General features: G+C 40.3%; 1 protein-coding gene across 4 annotated transcripts in view; it reads left to right on the top strand.

Annotated features, from left to right (window-relative positions):
- Positions 1–3,237: 3,237 nt before the first annotated feature.
- Positions 3,238–22,023, top strand: part of CLTC (clathrin heavy chain) — a 78,024-nt gene continuing 59,238 nt past the window's right edge. For all 4 annotated transcript variants that reach the window (XM_002834122.5, XM_054537028.2, XM_054537029.2 and 1 more), the window contains exon 1: positions 3,238–6,522. In XM_002834122.5, the coding sequence (XP_002834168.1) occupies positions 6,481–6,522 (42 nt within the window). In that variant the 5' untranslated portion in view covers positions 3,238–6,480. The remainder of the gene's footprint in view (positions 6,523–22,023) is intronic.

Genomic DNA, 22,023 nt, shown 5'->3' with positions numbered 1-22,023 from the left:
TGCTGGTAAATGGATTTTAAGATGAGTCTTTGAGAGAAGAGTAGGACCTGGACTGAAACAAAAAGACAATTTGTGTGGTTGGTGAGAGGAACCAGATGTAAACAATGGAAAGGTTTTGGTGTCACTTTGAGAAGGATTTTTTGGAAGGGTTTTGCAACGTCCATTCTGTATCTTGGGTTAACACTAATAAGTCAAATGGAGAATAATTTGAGTGTCACTCATTCCTACAGATAGAAAAATTTTAAAGTAGCTTGGGCTGGGATTTTCCTTTTATCATGTGCCATTGTATACGTGTCTGCTACTTCATTTAGTTCCCTTTTTAAAAATGGAATTTTTATCACTTCTGTGCAAAGGTTAAATTTTTTTTAATAAATTAATAATGGAATGTTTAAGCCTTCCTCAATAATGAGTATAATCTTATCTCTACATCTGATCTGGTGGGTCAACTATATAGTAACTAAAATAGACTGTAATAGCTGTCTTCATCGTTAGTTTTTATTTTCACCATGCATGTAGAATGCTTTATATTGTAGTCCCTTATTATCTGAGGTTTCATTTTCTGATGTTTCAGTTACCGTGTTCAACTGTGTCCAAAAATAGGTGACTACAATATGGTATTTTGAGAGACCACATTCACATAACTTTTATTATACTACATTGTTATAATTGTCCTATTTTCATTGTTAATATCTTACTGTGCCTAATTTATGTTAAACTTTATCATAGGGATATATGTATAGAAAAAACATAGTGTATACTGTATGGGGTTCAGTATTAGCTGGTTTCAGGCATCCTCTATAGAGGTCTTGGAATATATCCCTTGTGGATAATGGAGGACTACATATTTGAGTGGTTGGTGGACTTAAGCTAAGGAGACCTTTTCATGACTCTTGGTGCCAACGAGGTTGACTCAGAAAAGAAAAACCATTTATATCAATAAATCTAAGGTAGGCTTATATGAATGCTGCATACTTTTCATCACTGCAGTGTTGTGGAATGAAAAGTAATTGTATGGGTTTTATACTATACAACATTAAACTCATAGTTATTTGGAATATGAGCAACCAGGAAAAGAAAATAACCAGGTATTTCGTTTGATTTAGATAGTAATTTACTTTTAGTAGTCATGACAGGATGAGGTATGGCATTTTAAAAAAAGTAATTCCTAGTATTTCCTAGGTTTGGTACTACTCAGGTTACATTTGCAGGAGTACTATACAACAACTGTTCACTTTGATGAATCGGAGGCCTTTAAGGTTCAGAACTGCTTTCCCTATATCAATTGTTTTTGTTTTTTTTTTCAAAAAAGGCTTTACAAAAGAATTTAACATTGAGTATTTAATTTTACATTGTAGGAAAATATTTGTTGAAGAAATTAGATTATAATTCCTTAAAACTTTATTATTGAGTTAACCAAAACTTGACCAAATCTCAGTCCTTAGCTATTCTGTTGCGAAGTGAGAGTTTACTACCGTTAACAAGGCTGCAGATGTACACTGCTACTGGCAGAACTATCCCTAGAGTGGCAAAAACTCTACATTTTCCAAGGGAACATATCTGTGGGTCATGTTTTGCTTTGGAGACAGTAGTAACTCTAGGAGGTGAACACAGAACGTTCTACATATTTAGAAATAGAAAAAAGAAATAGCCCTAAACAATTATTCCCACACTCTCACCCTCATTGCCTCTTCATTCTATAGATGTTCTCAAGCTTCTTGTGACTTTTGTCGCAAGATGTTGTGACATGGCATCTGACTCCCTATTGATCAGCAGGGTTAAAATCCTCCTGGGTTTTCCTGTCCACAATGTTCTGTGAATTGCTATATTTAAACCAGCTTTTTTTTTTTTTTTTTTTTTTTTTTTTTTGAGACAGACTCTTGCTCTGTTCTCAGGCTGGAGTGCAGTGGCGCACTGTAGAGTGGCAAATGAAGACATATTTATCTGATTCTGATATAAAATCCCCTATTAATAAACACCTTTCTTAAAAGTGCTATATAAAAGTATACTTATAATAGGAATGTTTCCTTTAATTTGTCTAGAATTGAAAGGGAAATAGGAAGGCGGGGGGGTTCAAAAAACAAAAGGGAAATTGAAGGCATCCAGAAACTTATTTTATCTTATTTTTGAGACTGAGTCTCGCTCTGTCACCCAGGCTGGAGTGCAATGGTGTGATCTGGGCTCACTGCAACCTCCACCTCCCAGGTTCAAGCAATTCTCCTGCCTCAGCCTCCCAAGTAGCTGGGATGACAGGCACCTGCCACCATGCCTGGCTAATTTTTGTATATTTAGTAGAGGTGGGATTTCACCACGTTGGCCAGGCTGGTCTCAAACTCCTGACCTCAGGTAATTCGCCCGCCTCGGCCTTCCAAAGTGCTGGGATTACAGGCTGAGCCGCCACATCCTGCCTAAACCAACTTTTGTGAAATGGCTTTTTAAGGTAATGTCATGAACCACTTCATTCCTCTGCCAGGGTCTGATTTAACCCTTCAAAAACATGGGTGGGCCCTATAAAATGTGACTTCATTCCACATTGGATCCCCACAGAGCTAGTCTTGGCTTTTCACTTGGAACATGCCCAATGCTGATACAAAGTAAAGATTCACTATAGATCTTATTGCTATCCATGGTACGTTATAAAACTTGTCTAAATATTTAAAGGTTTAAAACAAGCCTGCGTAGTGGATGTCAAGAGTAAGGTACATTTCATAGTAAAATTAAAATGCCATTAAAATTTTGTTCTTGTGGGGCTGGGTGTGGTGGCTCATGCCTGTAATCCCAGCACTTTAGGAGGCTGAGGCAGGCAGATCACCTGAGGTCAGGAGTTCAAGACCAGCCTACCCAACATGGTGAAACCCCCATCTCTACTAAAAATACAAAAATAAGCCAGGCATGGTGGCTGGTGCCTGTAATCCCAGCTCCTCGGGAGGCTGAGGCAGGAGAATTGCCTGAACCCAGGAGGCGGAGGTTGCGGTGGGCCGAGATCACACCATTGCAGTCCGGCCTGGGCGACAAGAGCAAGACTCCGTCCCAAAAAAAAAAATTGTTCTTGCTTTGTAAATGCTGCTTTCTTTTCTTCATTTTGGAGCGGGGAGCCTTGCCGATAGACAGTGACTTGTACATTTGTTTACTGGCATTTGATAGGCTGCTCTTTATCTTGCATGAAAAAATAAAGACCTAGCCAGTCTAATCCTGCTGGGATTCTTATCAGTGGCCCCAGGGGGTTGAGATGCTTCAAAGCTACTGTTTAAATGGCAAAACCAAGTATCTTACTTGGATAATACTAAAGTATGTCCTTTATGGCTTTATTGGAATCTGAATTGTAAACATTTGGTACGGTGGATTAAAGTTCTGCTTTAAAATTAATTTCTGAGTATGTGAGATATGCCTTTTCTTTGTGAATTTTGCAGTGCAGTGAATTCAGGCTGTTTTTAAAAGGTCAAGTTTTTAAAAGGCAGGGGCATTAGTGCCAGGGCTGCCTGAAGATGAACAGCTATGGAGAAATCCTACAGTGAAAGGGGTTGGTTTTTTTTTGTTTGTTTTGAGGTGTCATTCTATTGAGGGTTTTATATATATATATCCATCCTAATTGTTGGCATAACATTAAAATTAGTGACACAACACAGGTTTCTTGTATAGGTTTTGAGAAACTAGCAGTCCTCAAAATAACAGACCAAGCAATGTAGTTTTTGCTAATGGCACTTGCTATGACTCATGATAGGGACCTACTGTTGATGGGCATTCCAACTAAAATAGCTTTCACTTCACCATTGATTAACATGGCTACCTTGCTAAAACATTTTCTGAAACCAAAAGCTAGAGTGATCATTCATAGCACTGTCTTATTAAAAGACTGTCATACTGTATCGTAGAAAAAACCATTCTGGGTAGTAGGATTTGCTTCCTGGTCTATTAGGTTATCTGTTCTCCCTTCTAACTTGAGGTAATGTCTGACAACGGTGCCATTCAGGTATTGCTTAGGTAACTAAACCATCGAAACCAGTGAAACTGCCTTTATACTGTTACCAAGAACAGCAGACTCCCATTTAAAAAAAAAAAATCTCTTATTACCCTACTCAAATTATTCATTTTTAAAAAGGCATAGGTTTTTTTTTTAATGTTCATCATCTTGACTTTTTTCTTCTCTTGAAAATTTTTGGATTAATTTGAAGATCATTTCAAAATAACCCAGGATATCACAATCTATTTTTCCTCTTCCTAGATTATTTCTCAAAACAATGTAATTTCTATGTGTGATGACGTAGCAGTCACTAACAACCTCAGCACACTTTTTGGTTAGATATTCCACTCCAAATAACTAAAATCAATTGCTTTTGGGATTCTAAATGTACTTAAAGTTACAGGGTCTGTATGAAAATGCCAGACACATTAATAAATTAAATTTTGGTGGCCCATTCATGATACGGCTCTTGTATCTCCAGATTCTGAGATTGAAAATGTAACTTGATCAAGCTATTGAATTACTGTAATAAAACAATTACTCCCTTAGAATTTTAATTTAGAATTTGTCTACTTCCAAAAAGGGTTTAAAGCAGTTATTACTAGACTGGCATTAGGTTATTTCACATGTTGCGGAACAGAGGATCTTCGTGTATTTAGCTTAATACAAAAAGAAATTTTACAAGCATAAATATTCACTCTTACAACATGGTGGCAAGGCTTTTCTTTGCATAACAATCTTTGCCCTCTTACCTGCCAGACTCATCTCTCATGCTCAGTATGTGAGACAGTTAAGTAAAAGGGAAAAACACTAAAAGCAACTAAAATGATTGGCAAACGTCTCACTCTAACCTAAACTGCTTAGCATACAAAATTATCGTCTACCCAATAGGGTTTTATGTCCTTTAACTGAAAAGGACACTAAAAATAATTATTGTGGACTTGAGCTTTTCTCTTTCGGCGGGGCGGAGGGTGGGGGGGAGAATCACCTCTCTTACAAAGATAAAAGGCACAGAACTAAAGTCTTTCATCCTTTATTGTATTGGTGCGATTATGAAATATTATTATGGCTTATACTTTAGTAAGAAAGTACCAGGAAGGTTATTATTAATCGACAATGAATGCCGTTGATACCTCCATGCTCTTTGAAGACAGGATGCTCCGGCTTTGAAGCGCTACATTTCTACACTGCTAACCTACAGGAACCTATGTTGAGGTGGTCCCACCGAAATACACGGCTAATAGCTCATCTCTTTCCTCCAGGAACCTTCAGGTTTTACCAAGCATCCTTACCCTAATTATCTAAATCTTTGAGACGTAAATTATTTGATGTGGCTAAAAATCCCTCTGCTAGAATTTAGGTCCAGTCCTTTAATGTTCGGATACTCGAATTCTTTAACGAAACTGATCACTGAGCTAGGCCGACACAAGTCCGCCAAGATGTCCGCAGAAACGTTAAGAAAAGCTGTCATAAGGCCAGCTTGAGAGACATCATAAATGGCCTTCGCTGTCCTTTGAGCTAATTATCTAACAGCCGAAGAGAGTGCCGGTTCTAGTTAGAATCCGCGCGTCAGGTTCTCCAACAGTCAGAAGGGCATGTGTGAGGGCAGGGGAGATTTTAAACCCCGTTTCAGGCCCCCTCCCTAGGCTGTAGGAAACGACCCACTCTGAAGCCCGGCGGGGGAGGAGTGCTGCAGCCAGCTGCCGAGGAAGCGCTCTGCGGCGAGGCCTTTTCCCTGAGTCACGGAGAGGGCGGGAGGCTGCGCGCCCGTCGGCCCCCGCCACGTCCTCCTGTAAGGGGCTCAGTCGAAACAGGCAGGGGTCGCAGGGAAAGGAAGCGGCAGCCGTCATGCCTCAAGGTGGCCCAAAAGCCTCTTCACTCCCAGGAGACGCTGCATTTCCTTAAAACGAGCTCTCCATTCTGGCAGCAATCAGCCGACCCTTCCCCATCAGTATCACGTGCACCTGGAAGTACGTGGGTGGGACCTAAAGTGCCCACGGAAGTGACGTCGGTCGCCCCGAGTCGCATGATGTGGCAAAATGAAAAAAAAAAAAAAAAAAAGTGGGGGGAGAAAAAGAAGATTGGCGAAAGTGATGAGTCTAAAAAAGTAGTCCCTCCGGTTCCTCTGTTTTCCCCCGTGTGGCGTCAGGAAGCGAGGCTCCAGGCGCACTGCACCCCGAATTCCTGCGCCCGCCGCGCGCGCCGCTCCGTGGAGGGGTACATAAGGCGGAGGGGGTGAAGCGACTGGGCGGAGTTCTGTCGCCGGGATCCTTCCGCTGGGCTCAGCCGTTTCCGGAGTCTGCGCTGCGCCCGGTTCCGCCATTGCGGCTCTTCTGGCCCCTGGAGCCTCCGCCCCCGACCCGAGCTCTTTTCGTCTGCTTGCCAGTTTCCTGCGTCCCCGGAGAGGATCCTGCTGAGCCCAGCCTCCCCCCTCCCCTTCTCCTCCTCTCCCTTGGAGAGCCCGGGCAGCCACTGCCCCGCAGCCCCAGTGACAGGAGGAGACCATACCCCCCGACAGCGCCATGGCCCAGATTCTGCCAATTCGTTTTCAGGAGCATCTCCAGGTGCGGCCGGGCCCGGGCTGGTGAGGGCTGTGGAGAAGATGGTAGGAAGGATGGAAGACGCTGGAGTCTGGACCCGAGCAGTATCGGAGCTGGAGGGGCAGGGGATTGTCGGTGATTGGGGTAGATGGAGGAGGGGGCACTATCTTGGAAAGCTTAAAAGATTAAATGATGTGGGGCTTGGATGGAAAGGACAGGAGTTGGGGTGCAAAGGGCTGCAAAAACCAGGCCTGGATGCAAAGGCCTCTCGACCTTGCTTCCTGGATGGCCAGAACTGCGCGTACAAACTCTCTCCCCATTTTATTCAGTTCATTCATTTGGGTAGGGGAGTGGGAGGGGGATTCTCCCTTGTTTCTACCAGAGCAAGGATTCTTATCCCCTGGGCCAGTGCGGGGCTGTCACCTTCCATTGCTCTCCTCTTTCCCTCATCGTGTCTGCACCCAGGAGTTGTGGGGCGGGTGGGTTGGGGAGGAGCAACCTTTTTTTTTCCTCCCTCTGCGGCTCTCAACTGAGAAAGGCACCTTCTCCGGTGGTGGGGGTTGGGGGTGGTGGTGAGGCGGTGGCTTTTCTCTTGCCTTCCCTGAGGCAGTAGGGACAGAAGGTCACTGAAAGAACGGAACCAGGGTAGAATGGGAGAACGCATTTCTCGGAGCGATGTCAATCTCAGAGTGTGTGGGGTCAGGCTCCCTAAGGAAACTCGCCTCCCCTTCCCCCTTTTTTTATTTCTCTGGGGATGTTGTGGCTCTTAACCCCTCTTTGGTTCTGGAAGGTAGGAAAGAGTGATACAGAGGTTATCTTCTAGTCTTCTCGAGTAGTAGCAGGTAGCTTTGAATATCTTCTTCAGGATCGCATGGAATTGAACAGAGTCCTGGGGACAGAGCACAGCTGCTCTGAGACCTGCAGGGCTATTTGGTCTGTAACTGGCTTCCCTTTAGTAAGTTCTAGAGTTCTTCCCCATGGTTCCTTATCCTGGAGGCAACATATTGTTATCTGGCAACATGCCCGTGGCGGGCCTAGGCAGGTGACCATTGGAAGGCTTCACTGAATTAAACCTCTTCAGAGCTTTTGATTTTCCTGTGTCACCAATCCTGATTTTTACTGTAGCTGAAATAATTTATTCCTGTTAATTTGCTTTCTTCTTAAATATCCCCTTAAAGAAACCTGCCTCAGCTCAGTCGTCTGAAGGGCTAATTCCATAATGACAGAGAATGCAGTGGTTTGACATGACACTAATACCAGTGACCTATTAGACACTTTACCATTGAAGACCATTTTTATTTACATTCCCCCATTGGTATAACATACATAAAGGATTCTTGTTAATAAAAGGTTTTAACATTCAGGCTATAAGTAACAATTTCATGTTTCTTGGAAGGTATTACCATGTTTGCACTAGCAAGGCTTGAAATGTAAAGAATAATAAATCTTTACCCATAAAATGAGTTAAATAATGCACTTTCCTCAGTCATCTATAATTTTCAAATAACTCATCTGAAGTAATGGAATATACCTTGGCAATAAAAACACTTTTACAGAGGGTTAAAAATGTTAAATAACAAAATGGACATTTTTTTTTCGTGATCAATCCAAGTTTAATTGCTGTGGTTACTTTTGTTAAAGTGGGGTGGCAAATGAATGTGGAGAGTTGAGGAGGTGCTGTTCTTAAGTGTGAGGGGAAAACGTGGGCTTATTTTCATACTAAACTGCATCTGAAATATCTTTCTGCAGACAAATGTTTATAAACCACACAGAGAATCAAGTACAGCTGCTGTTTATTTTCCACGGCAGATGTATAGCTCACTACTAAATCTTGTGGTGGTTCGAGTAATAGCTTTTCATTTCTTTTAAAGAGGAGGCAAGAATTGTTAAATGATCCCGAAGATTGGAACCCAACCTTGTCACTTATTAAAGACAAATTTAATACATGTCTGTTTTGTAACTGGCTCAAAGTTTCTGCAGATGCTTGAATGAAGCCATTTTCTTCTCAAATAATTTGAAGATTTTGAATATAAAGCAGATTTGCAAATTGAAAAATTCCATCCTCTGTGTTTTGGATTGCTATGTCATGCCTAAACTTAAGCTTGCTTAGCTAATATGACTGTGCTCCAGCTGATTAATTGCGGAGCCCAAATAACTACAGCCTCTTCCATGATAATGTATCTCCTAACTTCATATCATTATCTCCTCCCTTTTTAAAAATTAATAAGGTTTTATTTTATTTTTTTTTGAAGAGACAGGGTTTTTGCTGGAGGTCAGTGGCGCCATCACAGCTCACTGCAGCCTTGACCTACTGGGCTCAAGCCATCCTCCCACCTCAGCATCCCGAGTAGCTGGGGCTACAGCCATGAGCCACCACACCTGGCTAATTTTTGTATTTTTTGTAGAGATGGAGTTTCATGTTACCTAGGCTAGTCTCGAATGCCTGGGCTCAAGCAATCCTTTGCCTTGGCCTCCCAAAGTGCTGGGATAATAGGTGTGAACCACCGAGCCCAACTAATAAGGATTATTTTAATTGGCATCTTAGGTCTCTGACCTCTGAGCTTCTACCAGTTTGCTAAGTAACAGAAAACTTTCTGAAACACGTAGGATAAAAACTGGAAACAAGAAATGAGGAACTTAAGTATGAGTATAGAGTTAGCTTGTGAAACTGTAAATGAACTTATTTTTATACCTTTAACTACATTGTCCAACTGAAGGATCTGTTGTCATCAAAGCTTGGACCTACAGCAAATGAATGTTAATATATGAAGATTTCTTTTTTCCTAGACTGTTTAGACTGATAGTTAATAAATGAGTGCCTATTTGAGCAAGATATTGTTGGAATTGCAGATTCTATAAAAATCCTAGGCTACATATATAAAATATTGTCTATAATTCTTAATTTTTTGGTGATTCTCTATTTTTTTGGCACATTAAGTATCTTTAGGCCACTTGACACATTCCATTGTATTCCTAGATTATTTGGGTCTTCAATTAAAAATCTCCCTACCCTGTTCTTTCCCCTTTGATCCGTAGATGCAGGCATGGAATGTGTTGTTGAGTCAAATGTTAGGGGTTCTTGCTATAGTTAGTTTGGATTGTGAATAGAAAGCAATGCTAAGTACTGGGATTTACTACATGCTTAGTTGTACTCTCTGGAAGAGGTAAACTTCCTGGAATTATGCTGCAGTCTCCTGGGAATAGCTTCTAAGTTTAAAATGTATCATATTCTTCAGAATTTTCTTGATGGTCAGTTTACCCAGCTTAAAGTGTGTGGTTAATTTTAGTGAAAGTGCTTTCACTCTGATTAGGAAATAAAACACAGAATGGTGTGTATGTAGAACACAATCATTTTCATTTGAGTATTTAGGAAAATTCACATTTCAGGAACCATGGTAGTTGCTCTTGAACAATTGTTTCTGACCATAATTGGAATTTGTACCTTGCTTTTAAAAGATTCCATTTATATTGAGTCCTCAGCTTCTTTGCAAAATTGTTTTTTCCATACATATGTTTATATGTTATTCAAATTATATTTAACAAGATGTTTTCCCTGTCATTGTTACTGTTGTGTGGCTTTTTCTCTTTGAGTTATTGTCCAGTAGAACTTTCTTCAGTGATGGAACTGTCTACTAGCTACATAGGGATATTGAGCACTTGAAATGTGGCTGATGTGACTGAGGAACTAAATTTGTGCTTTAATTTCTTTTTAATTTAAATGTAAATAGCCACATGTGACAATTGACTCCTACATTGGACTACACAATTATAGGCCATGCTGATGTGTTTTCTGAGTTTGAAGATTTATCTCACCACTCATGTTTATGTATTTAGAATATTTCCTTAGCTAAAATTAAAACACTCATTGTTCAAAAGTTTTAACTGAATACTGTCTGTCTTGGAAAGTGGTGGTGATGAACAATGACTAGCAGCAGACTTCTTGAGACCTTATTATGTGCTGTAAATTTGGCTAGGTACTTTCAGATCTTCACTCAATCCCCCCAGACACCTTTCTAAAAAGTGAGACTCAAAGTAGTGGGAATGCTGTCCGAATGGGATGTGTACCTGGGTCTTCTGACACAAAATATTTCAAAGAAATTGAATAATTGACCTTAAAAAGAGAAGTTATACAGTATCCTAGAGTGCTTTTTGTCTGTTGGACTTAGGCCCAGAGAGGTGAGTTCTCTCTACTTGTTTATAGATTAACAATGTGGTATAGTAGACAGAACAGGGAGGGCTTTAGGGGTTGTTAAAACAAATGCTGTCCAATAGAAAAATAATATGAGCCACATACTTTTTTTTTTTTTTTTTTTTTTTTTGAGACAGAGTCTCACTCTGTCCTCTGTCACCTAGACTAGAGTGCAGTGGTGCGATCTCGGCTCACGGCAACCTCCACCTCCCAGGTTCAAGTGATTCTCCTGCCTCAGCTTCCCGAGTAGCTGGGATTTTAGGTGTCCACCACCATGCCTGGCTAATTTTTCTATTTTCAGTAGAGATGGTGTTTTACCATGTTGGCCAGGCTGGTCTTCAACTCCTGACTTCAAATGATCTGCCCACCTCGACCTCCCAAAGTGCTGGGATTACAGGCATGAGCTGCTGCTCCTGGCCTCACATAAATAATTTTTTAAGTTTTCTAGCAGCCATATTAAAAGTGAAAAAACATAAAATTAATTAATTTTGGGTTTTTTTGGTAGAGACAGAGTCTTGCTATATTGCTCAGGCTGGTCTCAAATTGTTGGGCTCAAGTGATCCACTCGCCTTGGCCTCCCAAAGTGCTGGGATTACAGGCGTGAGTCACCATGCCCTGCCCAGATAAAATTAAATTTAATATATTTTATTTAACTTGGGATATGCAAAATATTATTTCAATATGTAATCAGTATAAAATTTACTAATGAGATACCTTACATTCTTTTTCATACTAAATTTTCTCAATCTTGTGTGTGTGTGTGTGTTTTTTCTTTTTCTTTTTTTTTCTTTTTTTTTTTTTTTTTTTTTGAGACAAAGTCTCGCTCTGTCGCCAGGCTGGAGTGCAGTGGCAGATCTCGGCTCACTGCAACCTCCGCCTCCCGGGTTCAAGCGATTCTTCTGCCTCTGCCTCCCGAGTCGCTGGGACTACAGGCGCGTGCCACCACGCCCAGCTATTTTTTTTTTTTTTTTTTTTGTATTTTTAGTAGAGATGGGGTTTCACCATGTTGGTCAGGATGGTCTCAATCTCTTGGCCTCGTGAAATGCCTGCCTCGGCCTCCCAAAGTGTTAGGATTACAGGTGTGAGCCTGTAATACATAGCGCCCGGCTATGTATATTTTATACTTAGAGCATATATCAATTCAGACCCTATTTCATTGGAAATCCTGGTCCGTATTTAGAGTTCATAAAATTTACAGTTAGAAAGGCAGATTTGGGGCTGGGGCTAGTGGCTCATGCCTGTAAACTCAGCACTTTGTGAGCCAAGGTAGGAGCACTGTTTGAGCCCAGGAATTCGAGACCAGCCTGGGTAACAAGAGTTAAGACCTCGTCTCTATATTAAACAAACAAAAATGAAGAAAAAGGAAAGCAGATATGCAATACTTCAGTGATCCCAAACATACTTAAGTTTTCCAGTAATGGAATCACTTACTGGTTATTATTTAATTACTTTAAAATTATGGTAACCACATTTCAAGTGCTCATTATCGTATGTGAGTTGTGACTTGTGGTTACCATATTGGACAACACAGGTTAAGTCTAACCTCTTGCTTCTTTTTCTCTGGGAAATGGGCATACTTATCTCACAAAGTTATTATGAGGATCTGAGATCATGTATGTGAAAGTACTTTACGTAGCATTTTAGGAGCATTAATTATTGGCTAAATAATTTTTGTCCAGTACATTTTATTCACATATCTCAACCAATGACACAATATTCATTTGCAGATCCAGTGTTTTATGGTGTATAAGTATTTGGGGTTAGCGCATTTACCTAAGATTTGAGTACTTACTGCAAATCAGGAACTGTGTTAGACTCTAGGGACAAGGTGGTAAACAAGATGGACTACACCTTGCATTCATGCTTCCATTGATGAGTTGGCAAAGGCTGTACACTTGTCATTCCAACCATCGATGTTGTCTACTTGATTGTGGATCTTTTATGTATTTGAACATTTTTTATTGTGCACAATTTAATACAAATATTGATATGATACAAAGTCGATTACACTCTGAAACTGCCCCCCAAAAAGAAACTTTTAAATAAATCTTTTATTATGTTCCATGAGTCTCATTGTGTGCCACTGGTACATTTTAAATTAGGGTTCCTTGAACAGACATATTTGAAAAAAAAAACTTAATCATGTCGGATAAAATACCCATATGGAATGCCGGTCAGGCGATTGTTAGAGTTATTGTATGTGTCCTTTTTTAGGGTGGTAGTGTTGAAGTGAATCTTCTCACTTAGATGAGCAGTAGGTTCATAGCTGATATTTTAGTCCTGTATATTAGAATGAGGCTGTTTCTCTAAGTTCTTGCACTATATGCCATGCCAAAACTACTTCATGAAATAAACCTGTCTTCTGAGCCACAGCAAAGTTTACAGCTCTGGGTGTCTTGTCTTTGCTTCTTGGTCAAGTGCCTATGGCTAATGCTCTTAACTCAAAAGATGGCTGAAAGCTTGGACCTAAATGTGTTATGCAAAACCCATCTGTCAGACTTTTGTGAGTCTCTTCTTTTGTATTATTTCCTTAAATTAAGACATAATTCAAGATATTTTTGTCCTACTTTTTTTTTTTGGAGACAGGGTCTCACTCTGTTGCCCAGGCTGGAGTGCAGTGGCATGATCAAGGCTCACTGTAGCCTTGACCTCCCCGGGCTTAGGTGATCCTCCCACCTCCGCTCCCTAAATAGCTGGGACTACAGGCGTGCACCACCAAACCCGGCTAATTTTTGTATTTTTTTGTAGAGTTGGGGTTTTGCCATGTTTCCCAGGATGGTCTCAAAATCCCAGGCTCAAGCAGTCCGCCTGCCACAGCTTCCCAAAGTGCTGGAATTACAAGTGTGAGACACCAAGCCTTGTCCTATTTTTGAGGCAATAACTATTCAAATCTTAATTGTCCTGAAATCTAATCCATAAAATCAAAATACATTGGCCATTATAGTTGTTTGAGCACCTATTACGTGCAAAGAACTGTATTAAATATTTAATGTTTATTATCTCATTTAATTAGCAAGAGAACCCTTGTGCTTAGGTCGGATTAGCCTTATTGTAGAGATTGGGCAACTGAAGTTCATAGTAGGTAACTTTCAGAGTCACACAGCTAGTGAGCAGTCAGACTTTTAATATTTGTTCTTTCATTTGGCTCATTGCCTCATTTGGTAAATGGTCTGTATCATTTGAATTGCAAAATGTACCACAATTGTTTGTATCTATGCTGTGATGTTCTTTGATTCTAGTAGTACTGTCATTTATCGGGAAATATTTTTTATATTATGAGAAAAGTAGGAGACAGCAAACTAACATCTGACTTTATGCCTTGAATGATTATTTAGCTGTATCTTTTTTAAGGACTTTATCCTATTTCCTATTGGAAAATTGTGCAGGATGATTGGGATCCGGTTAACTTGTAACCAGGATTGTCTGCATCCTTCTCATAAGACTGAACTTATCACACTTTTCTATAGACTTTTTCTTACTGAAAAGAATGAGTTTGTTCCAGTCTGAAGCCACTTGTGAAAGGAGGAAACTTCTGCTTTCTATTTTACTGTAAATTCATGTTTTTGTGTTTATAGCAAGATATAGAAGCTTGAACTCAAGGAAGGCAGTTGTGCATGAAAGGGATAGGAAAGGAAGGTGACAGTGGAATATATTTGCTCATTTTGAGTAGCATCATGGTAGAAAGGAAAATGGTTACAGACTTGTAGGGTTGTGCTTTGGAGGCACACTGCCAGTACTGTTAATACTTCTTGTTCCTAATCCTTAGGTAAATAAGGATTTTCTTTAAGTTCTGAAGTAAGACGGTTTTAAAGATTATTTCTGAAAGAATAGGAACCAGATCCATTAAAGCCGTATTTTGTCACATTAAAAAACTCTGCAGTGTGCTATTCTGGAAAATGTCTCAGATGTTTAATCTGGGCTTATCTATGATGTCAGGTTTTCAACTTGTCTCAACTTCCTCATTTATTAAAACAATATTTCCTGGCAATTTTAAAGTTAGACTACAGTATGTTTTTGTATTTGTAGTATAATATTTAGCCCCTTAACCCCTTACAGGCACTCGAATATTAGTTCTTCCCCTCCACCCTGGAAGAGTTTCCCTTTGTCCACTTGAGTTGAATATATGTGCCGTACTAAAGGAGAAAAACTACCATCTACCCAGTTATTGAAGCCAAGATCTTGAAGTTACACCAGACTCTCTAATTTCTCATTTTCTGCATCCATCGATTTCTGGAGTTCCTCAGTGATGCACACTGGGGGTCTCAGGGATGACAGTTTTTCATGACCCTAGGTTGAAACTGGGAGTCATAGAAGATGAAAAAACAAGAATTGGATTGGGAGTTGACTCTGTTGCCCAGGCTGGAGTACAGTGGTGCAATCTTGGTTCACTGCAACTTCCGCCTCCCAGGTTCAGGCAGTTCTCCTGCCTCAGCCTCCTGAATAGCTGGGACTACAGGGGCCCGCCACCATGCCTGGAGAATTTTTTTTGTATTTTTAGTAGAGACAGGGTTTCACCATGTTGGCCAGGCTGGTCTCAAACTCCAGACCTCAAATAATCTACCCTCCTTAGCTTCCCAAAGTGCTGGGATTACAGGCGTGAGCCACCGTGCCTGGCCAACTTGCATTTATTTCTGATTAGCTGCTCATTGAGAAAGGTGGCTTAAAAAAAAAAAACCACCAAAGTGGACAGACTGAAGCTAAAGACTGTCAATATATATGCTCTGTTTGGCAAACAGCTGACTTTGGATAGATCTCATTATTTAAAGATGAATAATAAGGGGAAAAAAAACGAGTAGAGAGAACATGGTTTACAAAAACCCATCTCTTTCTCCAGTCTCTGCAATACTCTATATTTGGTCATATTGAACTATGAAAATCTAAGGCAGGTTTCTTTTTTTTTTACCACAAATATCCTCAGGAAAGAGTCTCCTTATTAAAAGCCTTACTGAATCTCCATAGTATTGTGTCCTCTCACAGTTGCTTCTGTTTTGAGCACCAGAATGCTGTTTGGCAAAGGCTGCTGTAGGCTTGAAATCAACTGGATTAGTGAGAGACAAATTTTACACATCTAAAATTCTCCTGTGTATGGCCTCACAGTTGGAACTGTTGGATGTTATAAGCAGATGATTTAAATATCCCTTGAAAAGCAGTCCATTCGGGCATGTTTCTAGAGATCATAATTTTTTTTTTTTTTTTTTTTTGAGATGGAGTCTTGCTCTGTCGCCCAGGCTGGAGTACAGTGGCGCGATCTTGGCTCACTGCAATCTCTGCCTCCCGGGTTCGAGCGATTCTTCTGCCTCAGCCTCCCAAGTACCTGGGATTACAGGTGCCCGCCACCACGCCTGGCTGATTTTTGTAATTTTAGTAGAGATGGGGTTTCACCATGTTGTCCAGGCTGGTGTTGAACTCCTGACCTTGTGATCCACCTGCCTCGGCCTCCCAAAGTGCTGGGATTACAGGCGTGAGCCACCACACCCAGCCTAGAGATCATAATTTACATAGAAAGATAAGAGAAAAACAACTCTCCTGATAACGCAAATAGATTTGATGTTACAAAACTGCACCAGTATGATTGCTCTGTAATGGATTTTTGAAAAGCATTGTGAAATGGAGATGACTTTCCAGTGCTGATGTCAAAAATGCATATGCAGAGTTTAAATATAATTTTGTTTTGTGTGTTTTGTTTTGTTTTTTGAGACAGGGTCTTGCTCAGCCTCGACTTCCCAGGCTCCAGCCATCCTCTCACCTCAGCCTCCCAAGTAGCTGGGACTACAGGCATGTGCCACCACACCCAGCCAATTTTTGTATTTTTTTGTAGAAATGGGCTTTGGCCATGTTGCCCAGGCTGGCCTCGAACTCCTGAGCCCAAGCAATCTGCCTGCCTCGGCCTCCCAAAGTGCTGGGATTACAGGTGGGAGCCACTGTGCCTGGCCTAATTTTATAATTTTAAATGTCTGTAAAGTAAGTGAAATGACTAGTTGAATTGTACATTAAATATATCTAATCTCTAAGAGTTTATAATGGAAAGGGATCAAAACTTTTTCAATTGAGATAAAATTCACATAACAAAATTAACCATTTTAAAGTGAACAATTTAGTGGTATTTAGTGCATTCACAGTGTCGTGCAGCCAACACCTGTATCTAGTTCCAAGACATTTTCATCTCCCCAAAAGGAAACCCCATACACGTGAAGCAGTCCCTCTCCCATCCCCTTCCTCCCATCCCCTGGCAACTGCTAATTTGCTTTTTGTCTCTATGGATTTACCTGTTCTGGATATTTCACATAAATGGAATTATACAATAAGTGACTGTTTGTTTCTAACTTCTTTCACTAAGTATCCATGTTATAGCATATATCAGACTTCATTCCTTTATGGCTGAATAATACTTCAGTGAATGGATATATCAACATTTTATTTGTCCTTTCATCAGTTGGTGGACATTTGGGTTCTTTCTACCTTTTGGCTATTGTGACTAGTGGTGTTGCAAACATTCATGTACAAGTATTTGTTTGAATGCCTGTTGTCAGTTCTTCTAGATATATACTTAGAAGTGGAATTGCTGGGTCATATGGTAATTTCTCTGTTTCAACTTTTTGAGAGACCACGAAACTGTTTTCCACAGTGGTGGCACCCTTTGACATGCCCACTAGAAATATATGAGAGTTCCATTTTCTTCACATCTTCTGACAGCTTTTTGGGGTGTTGGGATGATTCGTCTAATTGGGAAAATAAGTACCTTATTTGGGCCTATGTGGTATTTTTAATTCTGTGTGTCCGCTCCCAAACTCTGTAGCCCTGCCCTCCCTTATATTGTGTATCCTGTTTTAGATTGTTTCCGTTTCTTCTGAGACACTGCATATACCCCTACATGTATCTGTGCTAGGCATACATCCCTGTAACTTCATGGCATTTTTGTAATTGCTGTGTACCTGTTATGTATACTGAGTGGAAGGGAGTGTCTCATTTGCTGTAGAACTCTGTGCATTAGTGTAGTGTCTGGCACACAGTAGCTGCTCAGGCATTTTTTAAGTATATGATTATTGGGAAAACTACAGAGCTAGGGAGAGATCTGAAGAAATACTAGAAATTTTTTTCTGCAAAGAAAACTTTAGAAAATTGTTGACATCATCTGTGGCATGCGGCAAAAGTTGATGTAAAAGGAACAGAAAGACCTATGGAGATAATGGGATGCAATAACATAAAACATACAGAAACAATTGGTTTTGAAATCAGTTAAGAGCAGAACTGGAATTCATACTCTGTGGAATGAATCAGCAATGTGGAAGGAGTAATAAGATTTTTTTTAAAGATTTTGAATTTAGGCTGGGTGCAGTGGCTCACGCCTGTAACCCCATCACTTTGGGAGGCCAGAGTAGGTGGATTGCTTCAACCCAGGCATTCGAGACTAGCCTGGACAGCATGGCAAAACCCTATCTCTACAAAAAATAAAAAATTAGCCGGGTGTGGTGGCATGCGCCTGTAGTCCCATCTACTTGGGAGGCTGAGGTGGATGGATCACCTGAGCCTGGGAAGTCGAGGTTGCAGTAGGCCGAAGTCATGCCACTGCACTCAAACCTCGCGGACAGAGTGAGACCCTATCTCAAAAAAAAAAAAAAAAAAAGATTTTAATTTAGAAGTAAATCCCAGAATTAAGTAAAAGTGGTGTGTGTGTGTTTGTGTGTGTGACAGAATACATTACAAATTTAAGAATTTTAGAAACTGGGCCAGGCGTGGTGGCTCACGCCTGTAATCCCAGTACTTTGGGAGGCTGAGGCGGGCGGATCACGAGGTCAGTAGATCGAGACCATCCTGGCTAACATGGTGAAACCCCGTCTCCACTAAAAATACAAAAAATTAGCCAGGCGCAGTGGCCGGTGCCTGTAGTCCCAGCTACTCGGGAGGCTGAGGCAGGAGAATGGCGTGAACCCAGGAGGCGGAGCTTGCAGTGAATCAAGATCAGGCCACTGCACTCCAGCGTGGGTGAAAGAGCGAGACTCCGTCTCAAAAAAAAAAAGAATTTTAGAAACCAAAATAATTGGAATGGAAGCTTTTTTCAATAAAAGAAAACTTCTGTAATTTGAAAGAACCAAAATTAAAAGGGCTTAGTGTTTGGAACAGGCTTGAGGAAGTTGTAATACCATGAATTTAAAAAAACAAAACAAAACAAACTCGGGAGGCCAAGGCACAAGAATTGCTTGAACCCAGGAGCAGGAGGTTGCAGTGAGCCGAGATTGCACCACTGCATGCCAGTCTGTGCGACAGAGTGAGACTCTGTCTCAAAAACAAAAAAAAAATCCCCAAAACTATAAGCATCTAGGGCACATCCTCTTCCTGACCAAAAAAATCAAAGTAATATTAGTTTTTTAACCCTGAATTTTAGATAGTGAAGCAGTGTCTATAGTTTTTGAGATGAAAAGTGTCTTCACTTGTTTTTAGAAGACATGAATCACAGTTTGAACCCCCAAAGAGCCTCTGAGAACCTAAAACCTGTTTTTTCTCCTACAGGTTGTTTCCTCACTAGTAATGACAAAGTTACAGTCTTAGCACAAAAGGGACAGTTTCACACAAAAATTGTACTTAAAATATTGAGTTTGTGTTAAGTTGCTAAATAATGGATGCTCAATATGTATTAATTGAAAGCAAATCATGGTGGTTGTCATTTTAATCATTTTAATGTCATTTTGAACTCCCTGAATTTGTTAATATTAAATCATTTTGAGATAATCTGTAACTCCTCATGCTGATTGTTAGTTATTTCATTCACTCATTTGAAAACAGTATTTGTGGCATTTAAGCTCACAGGAAAACACTCCAGGCTGGGTGCAGTGGCTCACTCCTATAATCCCAATACTTTGGGAGGCCAAGGTGGGTGGATCACTTGAGATCAGGAGTTTGAGACCAGCCTGGCCAACATGGTGAAACCCCGTCTCTACTGAAAAAACACAAAAATTAGCCGGGCGTGGTGGTGCATGCCTGTAGTCCCAGCTACTCAGGAGGTTCAGGCAGGAGAATGGCTTGAACCCGGGAGGCAGAGGTTGTGGTAAGCTGAGATCGTGCCATTGCACTCCAGCCTGGGCAACAGAGCGAGATTCCATCTCAAAAAAAGAAAAAATATACTCTAGTGACTCAATTGTAAAATAAAATGGTTCTAGTCTTATAACTTGTAGCACCTGGTAGACTGAGTGTGCTTTAAATGATTGATCTAACTAGAATAATATGGGATAGAGCATAATGTCTAATTTCCTGGCAGGTCCCTCAGTATAGGGTAGAAAGATACATGAATATATACAATAGCGATGGGGTTGACAGAATGTAACACTAGGCTCCCACTTAAATGTACATTTTGTGAAGTTGATGGGAAGTTGTGTCATAGAATGAAGTTTATCAAGGATCTTTATAACTTGAATATTAAGGAGACTGTCCAAATGTTTTATTCATATCAGGAAACCAAGCCTTTAATGTCTGCCTGGTTACATTCATTTATAACATCCTTTATGCTAAGTCAGCAAGAAGTATTATATGTATTTTTTGAGATGGGGTCTTGCTCTGTCACCCAGGCTGAAGTGCAGGGGTGCAGTCACAGCTCACTGCAGCCTCTGCCTCCTGGACTCAAACAATCGTCCCACCTCAGCCTGCCAACTAGCTAGAACTACAGGTGCACACCACCACGCCTGGCCAGTTTTTTTATTTTTTGTAGGGACAGGGTCTCGCCATATTGCCCAGGCTGGTCTTGAACACCTGGGCTCGAGAGGTCCTCCCACCTTGGCCTGCAAAAGTGCTGGGATTACAGGCATGAGCCACTGCGCCTGGACTTGAACCCTCAAAGTAAGCCCATCTGGTAGGTTTGGATGTATTCTGCACAACTTCTCACCGCTGCCATTGAATGTAGCTATGGTAGTAGCATTTGGTTGTTTTGTGCTGCTGAATTGCATTTATACGGGGGGGCATAATCTTGGTAAGTCATATCCATCTCCAAGATTTGGGGCATAAAAACTCCTGTATTTCCCTGCAGCTTGGTTAACATTGGCCTAATTGATCTGATATCATCTAATTATTGGATTATTTTTTAAGAATGCATTAAATATAAAGTTTTTGAAAATTTCCAATCAGCAGTTGATTACAAGTAGGAAAAATTCTTTGAGTCTCCTGGTAGTTTACCAAAGCTAATAATAGTCTGACAACCTTTCTCCAACTGTGGTTGCTTCCTGAATATATTGCTTAAATTTGGAGTTTGTGACCAGAATCAAAAATTCTAAGAGACAGTGATTCTCTCAAAGGCTAACATGGAGTAGAAAAAAACTGTATGTTTAAATATGGGGACAGCAAGGGTTAAAGGCATTTTTATTTGTTGCTTGAAATCTGTGGAGCCTACAGAAAACAGTGGTTGGTATCCTGTTGATGGAAGAACTAAAGGAATGCTGCATTCTCAGCATTTCTTATTTCCTGTAGAATACAGCAACTGCAGTTTTTATTTGACATTCTGCTAGTTTCCAGGAAGGGCTCAATGAAGTGACTGCTGTCAGCATCTTTTTTCACTGTGATTGATACTAGAGAAGGTAGAGGATGTTTAGGAGCTTTTAAAGGAAATTATGCTTAGTGAAATACTTGGGTTAGGAAGTTAACCAAATCTTTAAGTACTGACTTAAAAATACTTGTATTGAGAGATGAATGGTATCAGAATGATATACAAGTATCAGCAGGTCTCTCAGATTGTTGACCTATTAACTCTATAGTGGTAACACTTCTGAAGTCCTTGGTAAGATACAAGATTCATTTGCAGAAAATAGCTCCATCTGAAAAACAGTAGCTCATACATACTTCCTTTACATTTTCCCTATTCAGATGAAACAAGGAGGATCTGGAAAATGTGAAGCCAAGCAATAATTGTGAAACATAAGTCCTTAGTAATGCTGTCATAAACCGGTTTTCATGTAGTTTGATTTTCAGCTGATATAGCTGGTAAATGAGTTATATTACAAGTCTATGATTCATTAGGAAGCAAACTCCTTAGGTATACTTACAGAGAAGCCAATTTCAAATGAGTTTATTCTTAACTAATCAGATGTGAGAACTGCTGGTTGAAATTAGTAGGCTCAAAGCAAACCTATTACTCCTTTAATTATGTGGTGTCTGTAGGCACAAACAGATAGATTGTGAATGATTGCTGAGAGTGTGCCTTGGTGCTAATGGAGAGTTGTCTTTAGATAGTTTAAGAATTGGGCCTTGAAAAAATTATGGTTTTATTTGGTTGTATGTCTTAAGCTAACATTTTCTGCCTTTCTTAAGGTATATAGTATTGAATTAAATATATTAATAGGACCATGGCCTCTTTG

This window comes from Pongo abelii, chromosome 19 (genome assembly GCF_028885655.2).
Source record: "Pongo abelii isolate AG06213 chromosome 19, NHGRI_mPonAbe1-v2.0_pri, whole genome shotgun sequence".
Classification (NCBI taxonomy): Eukaryota; Metazoa; Chordata; class Mammalia; order Primates; family Hominidae; genus Pongo; species Pongo abelii.
This window is presented reverse-complemented; position numbering and strand designations above follow the sequence as displayed.